The sequence below is a fragment of the Aphelocoma coerulescens genome, chromosome 1A (genome assembly GCF_041296385.1).
Source record: "Aphelocoma coerulescens isolate FSJ_1873_10779 chromosome 1A, UR_Acoe_1.0, whole genome shotgun sequence".
Classification (NCBI taxonomy): Eukaryota; Metazoa; Chordata; class Aves; order Passeriformes; family Corvidae; genus Aphelocoma; species Aphelocoma coerulescens.
Window position 1 is genome coordinate 49,603,796 of NC_091014.1, and position 17,013 is coordinate 49,620,808.

General features: G+C 38.8%; 1 protein-coding gene across 21 annotated transcripts in view; it reads right to left on the reverse strand.

Moving 5' to 3' along the window:
• ANKS1B (ankyrin repeat and sterile alpha motif domain containing 1B) overlaps window positions 1-17,013 on the reverse strand; it is a 414,782-nt gene that overhangs the window by 69,931 nt on the left and 327,838 nt on the right. The window contains exons 1-2 of one of the 21 annotated variants that reach the window (XM_069000747.1): window positions 3,034-3,096; window positions 2,882-2,937 (exon numbers count right to left, since the gene is read on the reverse strand). The exons of the other annotated variants lie outside the window; for them this stretch is intronic. Coding sequence (XP_068856848.1) covers window positions 2,882-2,893 — 12 coding nt within the window. The 5' untranslated portion in view covers window positions 2,894-2,937; window positions 3,034-3,096. Of the gene's footprint in view, window positions 1-2,881; window positions 2,938-3,033; window positions 3,097-17,013 lie in introns of those variants that run through there. 21 annotated transcript variants of the gene reach the window in all.

Here is a 17,013-nt window from a genome sequence, read left to right on the forward strand (position 1 = left end):
AGTTTGGAACTGGAGAGCAGGGAGCGAAGTACAAGTGCTCAGACACAGCCTCCTGCTTCACTAGATAAATAAGAATAGGGTAGAGCAAGGTGATATAAGAAGAAAAATATATGACACGGTATGTTGTATTTCACAGCATGCTAAAAAATGATTAAAGAAATGTGAAGAAGAATGAAAGACTTGCTCTTTGAGTTTTACTTTCAAATACAGCAATATAACACAGAACCATTCTGATATGTGGCTGTATGCGTCACTTCTGTGTCTATTATCCAGCTTCCTAGAAAAATGAAATCCAAACCTACACATTTTATCTTATAACAGCAGCACAGGTTTTGCAGAGAGAGAGCTTATGAATGGTAAAACATGAATTTGGCACAGTGAAAAATACAGTCCAAGTTCAGGGGTCTATTCTCATTGCTTTTATACACTTCTGGAAAGTTACGTAGAAGCATTAGGAGTAGAATAGACTACTGTGAAATGAGCTCACAAATTAAATTAAGAGAGGGACAGAGCAATGAATAACTGAATCCCCTGAGCCAGAAGAATGCCACGCTGGAGTGTCACAGAAGGATATACAGTATGTGCTTCTATGCACCCACTTTGCAGCAGACCCACGTAATTTATTAACCTGACAGCAATGCCATACATACCCACAGGCTCTTCCTAACCTCCCTCCTGCCCATCAGCATGCTTCCACAGAGAACTGCCAAGGAGACTGACACAATGAAAATGCAGTGGTTTGGCTGCTTTTCAACCTTCTATATACCCTGGAGACATAAGGATTACTTATTATTAGCAATTAAGAAATTTAATCCACTATCCTACATTGCATATGATCAAGCTTTATTGTACTCTAGTGAGTCTTATCATAGTACAAACATCAGGCTATAAGCCCATTTTTTAAATGCATTGACTTTAATTTTATATAGAGTCAACCTTCCCTGTTGCAATGTCATCACTTGATTCTGTGTTGTTGATGAGAATGTGGCTCTTGAGTCTCTGAATAATGCAAGTTTATGTTTCTATCAGTGCAGAGGGGAAAAATATTAACTTGATTTCTCTTTCCTATTTTATTTTGAACAAATGTGAACCTGAAGCACATGTGGATTAACTGAAAAATTTGAGGCTGCAAGTGAAACTTGGCATACTAATAGGAATGAAAACCACATCTTCTAAATCCTAACACCATGCCTTATTCATAAAATCATTCTGGCTTTACTTGCTGTATCCACACAATCAGAATGGGTGAAATAAGACCATAAAAAAAACATCTACCATGTATACAGTCTGGCCAGGCACTGTAAGAAGTGATTCACGGTCTTCACTCTCTGAAAGCCTAAAATCAGATTTACCATGCTATTTTCTTATAGTGGCCTTTGTTCTCCTTAACTAAAGAGGGTATTTATGAAGGTAACAACACTCTTTCTCATGGGCTGCTAGTTCAAGTGAAAAACTGTTATGGTTACATAATAGACATTGCATTTACTGACCAAAAATATAAAGAAAGTCCCAATCAAGGATCGTCAAACATTAATCCTTGTAAAAAAGTAAAATATCTGATTAAAATATGTGAGAAAGAAAAAGTGAATTTCTAATGTCACCATCTATCACACCACTCCATTGCCTTCCATCCCAGACAGAAGGCATATTTATCTGCCTCTGTCTTCCCAGCACAAACACCGAGGAACTTTCCCACAAACTGGCATTCTGCTCAATCCAGCTCCCATGTGGTACTGGCTTTTTCCTGGGCAGAAGACGAGAGCACCAGGTGCTGGTGGTTCTCATCAGCCAGGGTACACTATCACAGTGAGAAGAGCAGTATGAAAAGTCACCTGTAACTGAGAGCTTTTACTTAAGCCAATATGCCATTTATCACACAGTGACTTGTTTTAAAGAGGCAACTGGTGATTGACCAGTACTACCAGGAGCATAAATAACAGCACATTTTCCTATGGATTTTCATGTATGTGTCCACAATCCTTCCCTTGGCTCATGCAGAACTCCTCCTTTCTCTGTACCTGTTTCTCTGTATTATTTTCAGCTTCCTCCATCCTCACTGTAATTTCAGCTTCCAACCATGGCTCTACTACTTAACTGCACTTTTTCCTACCCTCAGCAGTGCAAGCCACAATATCCCTGCCACAATGAGGATATTAAAAGGGTTCCATCTACTCACTTCCATGAAAGTTGTGAGAACTTAATACCTCTGAAAGAAACCATTCTTCCAGCTCAAATGCCCAATCAGTTTGAAAGACCAACAGAATCACTGCAAGACCATACTTCTTTAGGATAAAAAGTATTCTCCAAAAGGAAACTTCAATGAAGTAAATCAGTAACCAAAAATGCTAACATGCATGTCTTTCAATAATACAGTTCAGAGCAAGAACATCAAATCTTGTTTCTTATGTAACTTCACATAACTGCAGTTATTTAATTACTGCTCACCTCATTAAATAAAAGGATTGTCCTACTCTTAATATTCTTTTGCTTGTAACAGAAAAGTTAAAGCACTCCAAATTTAGATTCCATTCTGTCCTTCTGCAATGATAAACACAAGTCAGCAAAAGAAACCTAGGCTGCGCACTCGTGTTTACCTAAATGACATGATGTTCATGTAGAGTGAATGTCAATCTGTGCTCCTGTCAGAACAGTAATTAAGCAACTGTCTTCAGTGATTCCTCTCACCTGAGTATGCATGTCCAGAATTTATACACAGCATTCTTTTGATGCAGATTGGAAAGAGAGATCTGATCCTTAGGAAGAGCAAGGATCAGATTGATTTCTGAGCTTATAATACATCTACACTAACATATTAAAGTATTTTGAAATTAGAAAAATTCCAGTTCTTTGATGGTTTCTCCATAAAGGAAAGCATTTTTACCAAAATAGCCATACAGGTGATCTTCCGTTCAGTGAAGAACCAAGTCGTCAACCTGGCTGTTCAAATAACGAAAACATCAGACAGGCTTCTGTCAGTCTCATTATTACTACTGGGGAATTTTAAACAGGGGTGAAATGAAACACAAAGCTCACTAAATCCGGGGAGCCAAGGAAGTCCTACAGTCCATGTTAGTATGCCGCTGCTGCTGATGATGATCCAAGGGTTGTCTAGACGCTGCCAGTGCCAAGATAAATCAACACCTAACCCCTAACACCTGAGCCCTAACACACTGCAGCTAGGTGCTGTCAGAAGAGGCGAAACTGAGGTGAGGATGGTCAAACAGGCAGTGACCAACCCAGGATGCATAAGTTTCCTTAATGCAGAATTTTCACTTATTAGGACATGAAAATGTAAAAAAAAAAAAAAAAAAAAAATTATTTCCTCTAACTTTAAGAAAACAAAATTGTATATACTGAAGGCCTTATCCAGCAATGGCTCCAAATTCTCCTTTTGATGATCCACAGAAGAGAACCATCCTTATTTGTCCTTTTGACTCATACTGAAGCATAATTGCTGAACTTTTTTTATTGCAGCACCCATCTTCTCTCATTTATCCTGTTTTCCTTTTATTTCTTTTGTTCTTCTACATTTATAGATATAGAAACAGCTTTCTAAATTTTATTCTTTTTGATTCTATTGTGTTTTGGCTTTTTTTCCCTTTTCTGTAGCTTTTCAGGAAAGCCAGATACTGAGAGTGTGCCATTTTGCCTCATTTTATTTATGCATTGTTTGTGCTGAAATGGAAGCCAAAAGATCAGGACTACTTTAGTTCTTAAGACACCGTCCAAGCCTGCAGCTATTTACTTACGAAATGATCATGTCGATGACTGTGTTGGAAGTCATTAGAGGTCTACGGGAAAATGTCAAGTGTGATACAATACAAAAACTACAACAAGCTGAAACCACAGCTGCAAATACTTCTTAGCACAGGTAAGGCACACTGAGATAAACTTTGCTCTCTCTTCTGTCCTGGTTTTGTCTGCCCATCAACTGCCCCCTATAGACTGATTTTGTTCTCCATCACAGACTGATAAACGCCCCATTTTATTTAAATGAAGCAGGATCTTGCTTTGCAAAAAAACCCCAAGAAACCAACGAAACTGAATGATCAGGACTAAAGATAATAGCCTTTTTAAAGGTAAAACCACCAGGGTGAGAAAATCTGTATGAGTGGAGTGGAGGGGAACTGCAGCCTTCTGGAGCAGTAGGTGAATATCTGGAACCAAAGTTGAAAGCCTAACAGGTAATCTTGCAGGTTAAAAAGATTTGTAGCTGCTAAGAACTGATTGACATGAGGAAAAAGTCAATGTTTACTCTAAAAATAGTAGAATTATGCATGTGATTTATTATTAAACTTCAGTCCTTGCAAGAAGGAAAGGTGTCAAAAATTTAGGCAAGGGTGACTCAAATTGAAGCAGAGGGCCAGGCACTGATCTGTTGTTTCTGGTGACCAGTGACAGGACCCAAGGGAATGGCATGGAGCTGATTCAGGAGAGGTTCAGGTTAGATATCACAAAAAGGTTTTTCACCCAGAGGGTGTTTGGGCACTGGAACAGCTCCCCAGGGCACTGGTCACAGTAGCAAGCCTGACAGAGCTCAAGGAGCATTTGGACAATACCGTCAGGCACCGGGTGTGACTCTCGAGGATGGTCCTGCGCAGGGCTGGGAGCTGGACTTCGACGATCCATGTGCGTTCCTTCCTACTGAGGATATTCTATGATTCCGGGAATCATACTAAAAAAACATTCAGCCATACCGCATTCACTAATTTGGCTAATGCTGAAGACAACTTTCTTCTGAGTCAATATGACTTCCACCACCCTGAAAGACCAACTGTTCTCCTTCAGCATGACAACAGAAATCCTCCTCCATGCACTCCAACAGTCATCCTGCATCCATGAACACTAGTGAGACCTGGTTAATATATCTCACATAACAGACAGGGATGAAGGTGCTTACGTGGTTAAGAGTAACCTGACCTAAGAGGAGCAAGCATCAAGTCGATGGGGCTCCTCCAGGACTGTATATGCTTCCCTCTCACAAATAACAGCAAAACTGAACAAGATGAACAGCAGTGACATTTTGGTCATGGATACAGCATCCAGCTCCCCCTAGTCAGTCACTGTGCCAGCAGGGGCAGCAGGTGGCATTAGCATTTACCCTGAAGGCAACTGTGATCATTCTGAATTTCCAGACTTGTGTGAGAAAGGAGGCAGTGGAGTGGCCTGGAGACCACCTGCCGGTCTTCTTGGAGGCAGAACCGAGATGGCAGCCTGCCACAGGAAAGGAGCCAGCTTCTGCCCTGGTGACTGGCAGGTTTGGCCTTGATCCCTGGAGGAAAATGTATTGCTGCTGAAAAAGCAAGCCTGTCTGTGAAAGGCCAAAAAAACTATGAATGGACAATTACAGCTACACCTCATAAATCCCCTTGTTTTGGTACCACTTTACTACTTGTTTTGTATCTGAAAGAACCCATTTTAAGACACTAAATAAATGATACAGATTCTGGTGCTTTACTAAATAACTGGACATTCTTAGTAATTAAGCATTTATTCTACACAGTAGAAGGAAATATTCTAATGAACTGATTATATATTTTTTCCATGGCACGAAGCACATAAAAATAAGCAATTTCAGTAATCATTATTACTGCTACAGTATATATTAATACATTTCAGATAAATCATTGCCTCCACTATAACTCAGCTACTGCTCCTGCAAATAAAGCAATACCTTGTTACCTAGCAACAAAGCAAGTCCTTGCTATGCTGCAAAAAAATACATAAAAAAGGAAATATATATATTTATATATTCCCTTCATTTCATGTTGAGAGAACATCCATAAAGAACAAAGAATAATCCACTCAAATGCTCTCAAATTCAATATTTAAATAAAATGTTTGATCATCCACATTTCATGAGTATTTTCAGAAGCCTGGTCTAGATTAAACATGCATAACCTCTCGCTGACAATATAATGTTCTTGCTATGTATTTCTTGGAATATTTTAATGCATACATAAGTACACAACCATAACACATATAAGTCATGACAGGCTCTTAATGTTACATCTGATCTGTAACAGAATAGGAATAGGTATCACAGGGCGTGTTTAAAGTTCGCTTGCTTATGCTAAATCAGTTCCTCTCCCATTTAACACAGCAGTGCATAGTATCGCCTCTTACTGATGCAGTATCTCTTTTTAGGGTGCTGTCATTTGTACAAATTGTTCTTTGCGTTGCATTAAAAAAAAAAAAAAAAGTACTAAAAGCCCCACTACTTTGTTGCTTTGTATTTCATGTCTGTTTCTGATAGATTGTCAACACTGTGTGGTCAAAACCAAATAAAAGTAGCTCAGGAGTCCTACTCGTGTGGATGAGCTACAGAGTTGGGCAATGTGGAAATTGACAGCAGCTGGTCAAATCTGAAATCTGAACTCTCTGGTTACCAGTATGTGCCTGGTCCGTGCTTTACTCAGAGCTGGAAGAGGCAGCTCAAGGATTCATGGCCCCATGACCACGAAGTATGAAGAGAGATCCTTCCCTATGACAAGGAGTGCAATTGAGCTTGTGCAATAGAGAGAATATGAAGTCATTAAAATCGCTGTCCTGAAGGCCTACAGTTTCATTAGTAGGTTCTCAAATCCAGTCTATTGTCTAGGTCATCACACTGCCCCCAGACACAACATGAGATACATCTTAAGATAAAGCAAATTTCACTTCAAATTTGGTGGCTAATCACATACCACTACTTCTAATCACGAATTAGAAGATCACTAAACACCACACAAAAATTTTGAATGTTGCTCTTGGTAGCAACACCTATAGGGAAAGCATTCCTGAAACATTCTGTTAATGTTCTCTGGAAACTTTTTGAAGTCACCTATCTCTTAGCATGCAAGGATATTGGCTCAGTTAATCAGAGCACAAAGGTATACACAATCTATATCATGCTGCCTCGAACATCTGCTGCTGCTGTAATCCTTGATAATTCATAGCAAAAATATTCAGAAAATTGTATGCTTGCACCCAAAGGCACCTTAGTTTTTGTGGCTCTTGCCATTATCTCTGAGCTTTATATACTAGTTGGAAATTTTGTGCAGCTTGGTGTTGCCCATTTTTTAATACTCTTGCAATCTTTAACAACTAGGGATCATAGTTCACCTCTCAGAGGAATGTGTGGAGTTCAGTAAAATGCATAATGCATACAGAGGGGCAAGGATGAAGTAAGTATCAGCTACTGTTGTGTTCAAAAGCCTCTTGCAATAAAGATTTTAGAAGTTAGTGTAACACTGGAACTTATACATATTAGAAGGATAAAACAAACATCAGAGACCATACCCTACAGGCTTTGCATGACAAAGTCTGTGCATATTGTCTCTCCCTCTGGAACACAGTCTTCAGTGACAGATGGCACAACCACTACCTACAGATGGCTCCAATGGGGGCTCCATAGCTTTGATAAATACTGCAATCAGCTCCTAGGATAGGTATGGTTCAGGCAGCAGAGCAAACACAGGGAATAAATCCCTCAAAAACTTAACTGCATAAAATTCACACACATAGTATTATCCTAAACAGTCAGATGAAAGTCCAGGGCTCTTACTGAGCTGACAGAAATTTAGGACTACTTAAGAGGTCAGTAGTTTAGGATAAAAGTGTTTGAAATGAGCATCACTCAATTTCTTATCTACTTCATCCAGAAAAACATTTCCACTTTCATCATGGACCAAGTGCTCCAAGTGGTGAAAGTATTCTTGCTTTCTAGTGGGATTTGTTATACTTTGGAGGAGCAATCAACCCTATCACCAAACAAAGCCTTGGTTTGGTTTGTAGAAAACAGCCTTGCCTCAGACAGATGATTCACTACAGTGAGCAGAAGTATTTGAATCTACTACTCTAATAAATCAAAAGTCATGGACTGATACTGGAGCTATTTGTAGCAGACTAGCACCATCTTCTTCTAATCTTCTATAGAAGGCTTCAAATAAAAGCAACTGGAGTGATTTCATAAAGGAACATTTGCTTTAGTTGAGCCAATGCCTCAGAGACCCTGCTCTCTCACTCCTTACTGCTCAAAAAACCAAATACGACTTTGCAATGTCTTTTGTGGCAACACAGGGCTAGTGATGAGCCACATCTGCTATGACAGAATCATAGAATATTTTGGGTTGGAAGGGACCTTCAAGAACATCTAGTTCCAACCCTCCTGCCACGGACAGGGAACCTTCCACTAAATCAGGTTACCCAGAGCCCCATCCAGCCTGGTCTTGGACACCTCCAGTGACGAGGAGATCACAACCTCTCTGGACAACTTGTTCCAATCTAAACTTACCCTCCCTCACCTTAAGGTCATTCCCCCTTGTCCTATCACTATATGCCCTTTGGGAAGAGCCCCTCTCCAGCCTTCTTACAAGCCCCCTTTGTTGTTGTTACCTGCCTTCAGCCACTCACACTTTGTGCTGTTTGGCACAAGAGCTTTCTCCCAAGTGGCATCTACCAGAATGTTCTCATTGATGAAGCACTGCAATGCTATGGACAAATATGCAATTCAAAATGCACCGATTCCATAAACTTCAGATAGTCAGTTAAATAATAGGAATATTGCATTCTCAAGGTGATGTCAGAGATGCACTCTGTAAAAGCTAACATGCCCTTTGCTCTAATTTGCCTAGTCCCTGTAATGTACACACCTAAACATAAGCACATAACTATCAAAGTATCTCCCCGATACATGAGGAAGGCGGACTCAAGCTCCATACAGAGTCCTTGGATTACACAAGTTCCCCAGCCTGCACCTGGAGTATAACAGAAAACAATACCTTTACAGAATCCTCACAAGTGTAGCTCAGCAAGTCTTGTATCCCAGAAAATAAAACAAACCTACCCCATTAGCAGGAACTATTTTGGTCTTTCAAATCAGCCCTAACAAAATCTAAACAAGAATATGCCTACTGGATTCTTGCCTGGGGAAAAAGATACCAGAACACAAATAACAATAATTTAAACCTTGATTATGGTCCAATTAATACAGTATCTAGAATCAATCCTGAAGACCTGAAGTTTCTATTCCATTCTGCCATTACCGTTTTCCAGACTACAAACATGAAATACTAAAATTGCTGTTTTCAACTACTCCTCTTCACAATTTAACAAGTTTACTTTCCCTAACTTTCAACCTTCAGACCCTGTAAACACAGAGCACTGTAGAGTGAGGAAGAAGTCCTCTTGTCAGAGCTTCAAGAAATAGAAAAAAACCCCTTTATCTAAATTTTTTATGATGATTAACTAACACAACTTTTATCCCTTCTCAGATTATAGAAAACCATGACTGATACTCTTCTTTCGGAAAAACTGCTGTGTAGAAAAGGAAGACAGAGTTTGCTTAAATGTCAATGTAGTTTCTGAATGCATCACACAATCTTTTGTAGTATGTCAAAAGGATAAACAAAAACACTCCATGTGTCACAGTCTACAAAGGGTATCATGTTTGATAGACTAATAATGCATGACAGGTCCCTTAATGCTTCCGATATATCAGTAATTATGTAAATGCCTTCAAATTTGATTATACATTCAGACACACCATTAAAGTTTGAGCCACATTCAATGCTTTATCTGTGAATTCAGCAACATGAAAGCCTTTAAACCAAACTCGTTTGGTTCATACTGCTCACCACAGCAATGTGTAACAAAGAGTGACTTGAAGTTATACTACAGTCCCCTAATCCTCATTTTGAACCTGTAAAATATGAGGATGCCTCAAGACTGAGTTAAGCTTCAACCACCTGCTTCCTCCCATGCACATGGAGATTCAGAGCTTTGTCTCATCACTGGGGCCCAGTGCTGAGGTAGGAAGTCAGGAACAGGAGGAACAACAGGAAACTGAATGGTGAGATCCATCTTGGAGACCATCAGTTAAGGAGATTCTGCACACACACTCTGGAAGGGCACCACCACCTCTCCTTTGCCCATGGAGAAGCACAAAGGCATCAAGGCAAAAGGTCAGGATTTGTTTTTTGGAAATGGCAGATGTGAATAGTGAAATATAATATCCATAATATAAAAGTATAAAACTTAGTCTAAAAAAAACCCAGGGGGAAGGTAGAAGAAAAAAATTCAAGATAAACCAAAAAGGATAAATTCCACTTAGTTTACACATTCAAATCAATCTCTTTAGGGACACCTGACTTGTAAGGATTTCCTACATTCCTAATAAATTAAAGTAATACTTCAGGGATGTTATTAGTTTTTAACAAGCCCCCTCACTCTCTTAGTTATGTCTGCATTAGGATCAACATAACAGGGTTTTAACCAGAACAGGGCTGTGGTGGCTGAAATAAGATATTCTAAAAATAAGATTTATAAGAATGTGACACATCAGCCCCTAGCAATAGCAACAATACCAGATATAGCTTTTGTATAATGCATGAACGCAGGATTACTTCCATGAATCAACAGTTTTGCATTAAAGTATAAAATCATCATCACATAAGATAACTAAAAGTGAAGATTGATTAGAAAAGAAGAAATTTTACTTTACACTAGTATTTGTACCTCCAGCATAGAAAGAGATTATGAAGGTCAAAGAACAATCCTATTACTTAAATTACATAACTCAAAGCAGGGTGCATGTCAATGTAAAAACAACATGGAAAGATGACTGCTGTTTTGTGTTTATTCACTGCTTCTAACTGAGAATGTTTATTTTACACTACTTCTGTTCTAAACTGCTTTTGCAAAAGAAATTTTTTCACATGCACTCTAATTTTTTCTACTGTAAGTCAAGGAAGACATTTTTAAAAATCAATCCTATGCGATGCTCTGCAGATAAAAGAGGATCCTTCTCTAGCAAAGATCTCAGCATAGATTACCAGTCTCAGACACCAAAGAGCCAGAAGCTGGGGAATCACTTCCCAGTCTGACCAAGCTACTGTCCTCAGCTGAGGTGGTCTGACCACTATGGGGCATCACCAAGCCCTTGGGCCCCATGAGTGTAAGATGCCGTACCATACCGAGAGTCAGCAGAAGCAAGCAGCAGCTTTCCTTTACATGTAAAAGTATTTAGGAAACTGGTCAAAAAAGGAAGAAGCTTCCCAATTTTCTGTTAGCTACAGTAGTCTTTCGTCTCTCTAATAACCAAAAACTAAAATCTCAATGCTGTCAACTATTTAAATGGAAAAAGAATTGCTATTTTGTGGGCTATGATTTGCTCTCTAGCTTATGCTTTTAATAGCATATATTTTTTAATGAACATTAACAATACTTTCATTACAGAAGGGTAGTCCTGCAGTACTACCCTTAAATATCAAGGCCAAAGGATTTCAACAAAATATTTGACCTAGGAACATCCCTTGCTTGTATATACAGTAGAACATGGTATATTTAGTGAAATATACTTCAAAGGGAAACTTAACACTCTTCAGCCAAGCTTTTCAGATCAGGACCACCTAACATTAGTTTCCTATTTCCACAGCTGAGCATTTACAGAGAATATTAACTATACTAACATTTCCTCTAAAGGCACCTTTCCCTTTGAAAACCACATATCGAGTTTCCTCTTCGACATTTAATTTTCTTTGAAGTTTTAGCCAATTAACTGGTCAATGCAAATGAATCAAGAAGTAAATAAAATCACGTTAAAAGACGGCATCTTTAGCAAGACTCCACAGCGTTTCTCAGTGTCAGAGCTCTCATGACTGTGACAGCAGTAGGGAGATGCTCTCTACCTTCTGAAAGGTACATCCGGAGCAGCCCAAATGCTGCTTCACTGCAGTGGTAACTGAACACACTCTATTGCTTGTCCTTCTTCCTAGTATCCAGGAAGATTACTCCTGACAAGGTACCTGACACAAGCTCTTCAGCCTGTGCAGTCAACAGAATCAATGGTGCTATGACAATTTTCACTAGCTGAGAACTGTGTTCAAAACCTCTGAGTGCAAACCCTCAGGGTACATGATGCTTCCTTCCCCTGCCCTATGCTTCCCTGTGCATAACATCACTGCAGAGCTGCTGCTTAGTCCCAGACAGCTCTGTAAGGAACAAAAATGGCAACAGCAAGGAATGGGCACATACAACTACAGGTGTAAAGGGCATATTTCATCCAGGTAAGCCCCAAGATTATCCTGCACTGGTTGGCAGGTGCTTATGAAAGGAACATGATGTGGACAGCATTAAACAACTAAACTTGTAATTACTGTGCTGTGACTGTGACTAACACATGTACAAAGTATTTAAAAGATAAGTATGGAGCTGTCTGGCGTGGTGCTGAGATGGTTCAGAGCAGACAGTGATTTGGAAGCACTCAAGTCACGGCACCACAAGATGATTCCAAAATCTGTATCTTGTGCTAAGGCAACGGGTCTGTTAATCTTTCACACAAGTTAAAGATACCCTTGCCAACAACAAAAATTAGGATCAATACAATTCAAGCAGAAAATGATAGTTGTAATATTTAATGTTCTTTCCATATTTCCATATTTTAATGCTAAAAGAAGTGCAACTTTGAAGTATAGAGACAATATTGAAGATTTATTGTCATTTTGCACAAGTATGTAAAAATGACATGGTTTGTTAATTAATTAAATTAATAAGGAAAGGTGAAATCCCTAGGAAAAGGTTAGAGCAACAGGTTTTTAAACCTGTCAGCACCAGTTAAACATAACACTTTTATCTGAGTTTTTAAATGAAGATGAGGTTTGGAAGTTTTTTTATAGTATGCCTCCTGTAGAGCCAATTTTTGCTTCTGAAATGCCCAAGCTGGGCATAACATGCATTATAATTGAAAAATACTCACAAAAGCCTATGGAAATCCTTAAATTCTTGTCTCTTGCTAGTGCTAAGAGCCAAATCCCTACCACATTCAGATTTTAAAGAAAAATAATAACTTACATCCAGTTTATAATAGCTTCAGTAAAAATACAATGAATCATACAATACTTCCCTTAGGTTTTGCTAAAGTATTTTTCTGTGTGACTATTCACTCCAATATCTACTTACCTCTGTGGTGGTTTATTAATACTGGTACAGAAAATTGAAGTTCTATGTATTTTGATCGTATAATTACAACACAGGTGCTTCACAGACCATTTGGGTACACATTAATAATGTGCTTTCCAGGTGGCTGCACTATTAACAAAGTAACACTTTTCCAAGGTTTAGAATTATATCTGAAACATTCCTGGAAAACAAAAGCATTAAGAAAGCACAACAGTGACATAACAGCTCTTTGATTACTGGATTCTGAAGGAGATAATTAGCCAGTTTTCAGTTAAGTTAAAAATTAAGTGTTTTAACTATTTGCAAACTGACATTTACCAGCATATTTATTTATGCAGTGACACTATCTAAGATTGTATAAACAGTAAGAATTTACTAGATTATTTTTACAAAGCACTTTTTATGATTCTTTTTAAAATTATGAGAGCTTTAATATCAATTTCAGTGGGGTAAGATGAAGCTTGAGAACAGTGAGATGATCACATATTACAATAGTAAGACTTCTAGAATTAAAATTATTCCTATTATACATGCATACACACATACATAAACACACATTTTAGTATTATATAATAAATCTTGATGAACACTGTAACTGACTTTGCATTTTCCTATATTGGGAATAATTACATCCAACCATTTTTATGGCTCACCAATTTACCAGTGGCTTGTACCATCATTGATTGTATTGAGATATTTAGAAATAAAGATATTGTGTGTAATAGTGTTCTTCACTGAACAGATACACGAAGAAGAAAGAAATTATCTTCAGTATATCCATGGTAAAAGAGACATATATTCTCACTGATATCATAGCAAGAGCTTTACTTTACAGTACACAGAACCAGCAAAGGCAGCCTACATGCAAATAGCCAGAAGTACTGAAGGTCTGACTCCAGACTGCAGCCGGGAGGACCAGTCAACTAAGTGAAGAGTTTAGAAAATCATCAACAGTTGGACAAGCAAAACAAGTGGTTATCACCTTCACATGTCACCATGTTTGAATGTACTGCAAAACTAAATGTTTATTCTCCACTGTAGAGAAGCACTTTCTGGAAAAAAGAACTCCAAAAATGAAACAATGGTCCAAAATCTTCTGTCAAACAGGCAAAACTCCCTGCTGACTTCATCTGCTATTATTGCAGCTATTATTTACCCTTTTTACAGCCTCAGAACTTAAAACATTCTAAACAATAGAAAAAACTCTCTCAACGTTTGCTGACTGCGGGAAACAAGAGCAGAATGAAGAACAAACCAATTACATGTAATGAACTTCATATAAATCACCTTGGATTTCCTGCATCAAAGAGCTGGAAAAATGTAAGAAAAGAGACATATCTTTCCTTAACATGTCCCAGTTTTGTGCTTCTAGAAAGAGCAAACTCCAAAGACAAAGGCCTGGGAGAAAGAACTTCCATCTGAAGCTTCCCAAGACCCCACCAGACACTTATTTCAGGCACTGCCAGTAAGCCTGCAGCATGTGTGGTACATTTAGAAAAAACAGGATGGTTACAATAACTTAGTTCTGGACCAGCTGGAATTTCCAGTTGGTTTTCCCAAAGGAAAATTACTCTTCTTTTAGCAAGGGATCATGCAAGTCTTGGAAACAAGCCAAGATGTGGATATCCACAAGGGAAAGAAAGTACAATCTTAACCATCCACAGAGTGAGTATATTCCAGTGCTGAAGACTGCTTTCTAACACTGAGCAAGTGCCCTCAAGTGATAGCACAGCCAGAGATTTTAGAAGGTCCTCAGATATGCTGTCATTGCTCATTACTTCTTCTCTTGATCAAGCTGTGTTTCAGGCATTTGACTTTAACCCAAACTCAGTTCTCAGGGTACAGATATATTGGGATTTGAGTCCTAATGAAAAAGAGACAAATGCTGGGTATTGTTAACACTGATAGCCCTGCAGCCCCTATGTTCTTGTTATTCCCCTAGAGATACCATGAAGATACCATCCAACCTCACAGGATGGGCCAAGCAGGGACCAAATATCATTTGCCTTTAGGAAAGGCAGTGTAAAACTCGCTATGATTTTCCTCAGTCAACTGAGTTAGATATAACCCACCGGTAAGAGGCTGAAGGCAGTAAGAAAGGAATGGAGGGAGAACAGATATGGTCCTGGATTTTCTCTGTACTTGAGCATTTTCATGACAATAAGAAGCGCTTTGACTCTGTGATCAGAGGACAGAGACAGTCTCCAGGAGATGTACCAGCACTTCTCAACCAAGAATCACCATCCCTTTAACAAGGAAGAAAGGCTATCTCCCTGGTGATTTTCCTTTGGTTAAGGTTTGTCCAACACCAGTATCATCACTCCCTTAGGCCAGACATAACAATTGCTATCTGCACCTAACATGAAGCTGAGCACAAACGCCATCTGAAATGTTGCAAGATACTTCACTTCAGAGAAATTCATTGTGGGGTGTCAATGTCAACAAGATCCTTTAACACTATGCTCAAGTTTGTGAGAGTGAATCCAGCCCAAGTTTGAGGGTTTTTTAAATGAAGAATCTTTGGAGAGAGGAAGAAATGTTTCCTGCTTGACTGAAGGACTTTTAGAAAAATTCTACTGCTCCAGAGTATGTAAATAGAAAAGAAGGAAAACAACCCCAACCCAACACCCTGTATCTCCTCTTTTCTCCGAGTACTGAGCAGTATGTAAGTCCATGTGAAAAGCAGTCTGACCACTGAAACTGACCCAAAAATGCCTCACTGTCTTAACATGTAATCTGTAAACCAAGACAAGCTCCAAGAGCAATTCAAAGATAGGCACAGACTGATGCTCGATAGAGCTAAGTGGTTGAGAATAGGGTATATGAAGACCTGCATCTTTGAACTGCAGTGCCCAAAATACTCAGTTTAACATGCTGAAACACTCTAACAAACTTACAACCTTTTGAATCTTTTCTCCTCAAAGGCAAAGAAATATTGGAAAGACTATGGATAGAGACAGCAAGCAAACTAAGACAATGAAACACCTTCCCCAGCTTAATTACCTTGTCAAAGCCATATTTATTTGCAGCATAACCCTTTGATACTTGGAACCATGACTACTGTCTTGTAGACAAGCTGGCATAGTTGGCACACGGACTAAAAGATCAAGTACAAGCAGCCCTCTGTTATTGCCTACACAAAGGGAAAAATTGCATCGGATTGTAAAGAGTGCCAGTATGGTACAATTTTCTGAAGGTGTTATTCTCTGGAATTTGACTGTGATTTCTTAAAAATAAGCTTGCAGCTCATAGAACTGTGAAGACAACATTGAAATTGTGAACTAGTATAAGCCAGTATGTTCCCAAATGTACAAACAATACCAAATCGCATCTCTCAGAGTAAAAACTGGCCAGTTCATCACAATGCATGTTGATTTAGAAGATTCATATAAATTTCCAACATTTAATAAGCAAAGCATTATGATAATAGGATCATCAGAAAAAAAATCTAGTCATTGTTGGTATTTGGCAAATGAATAAGCTTGGACCGAGAATGGTGCCATTCACTCTCATCTCTGCTTTAACTTGCAGTCTGCATGCAGAGCAGGTCTCAGGACCAAGAGCTGAAAGAGCTCAAGTCCAAGGCTTGACAGTTTCTGTCTGCCCAAAGCAAGGTGGGAATTTACTATTTGTGAAAAATATTATTCATTATGCCTATCACTAACAGGTAACAAATAAATACAAATATCCTTACCAAAATGCCAATTGTTCAATGTTAAAGCAAAACCTGCATCCTCCCGAGTGATGGAAACAAATTAAAATTAACATTTCTGACATGGAATTCTGCTTTCTTCGACACTAAAGTGTCTTGTTCTTGGAATGACATTATGACTGACCTAGCTCTCTCTTAAGTTCCTCAGCAGCAAAACTTTTACCTAGAGCCAGTTTGCTTTAGGTTCTTACTTCAGTGCAGCCACCTTTGATGGCAGTTTCATTGCCAGTTCTGTTCCCAATTTTCACATCCTTCCTTTTTAACTCCATGTGCCCACTTCCAGTTAGAGTTGTCATTCTTCCCTCCCCATACCCAAGAAAAACGCTAAGAGAAAAAGCAGCAGGCCCTCAGCTTTCTGAATT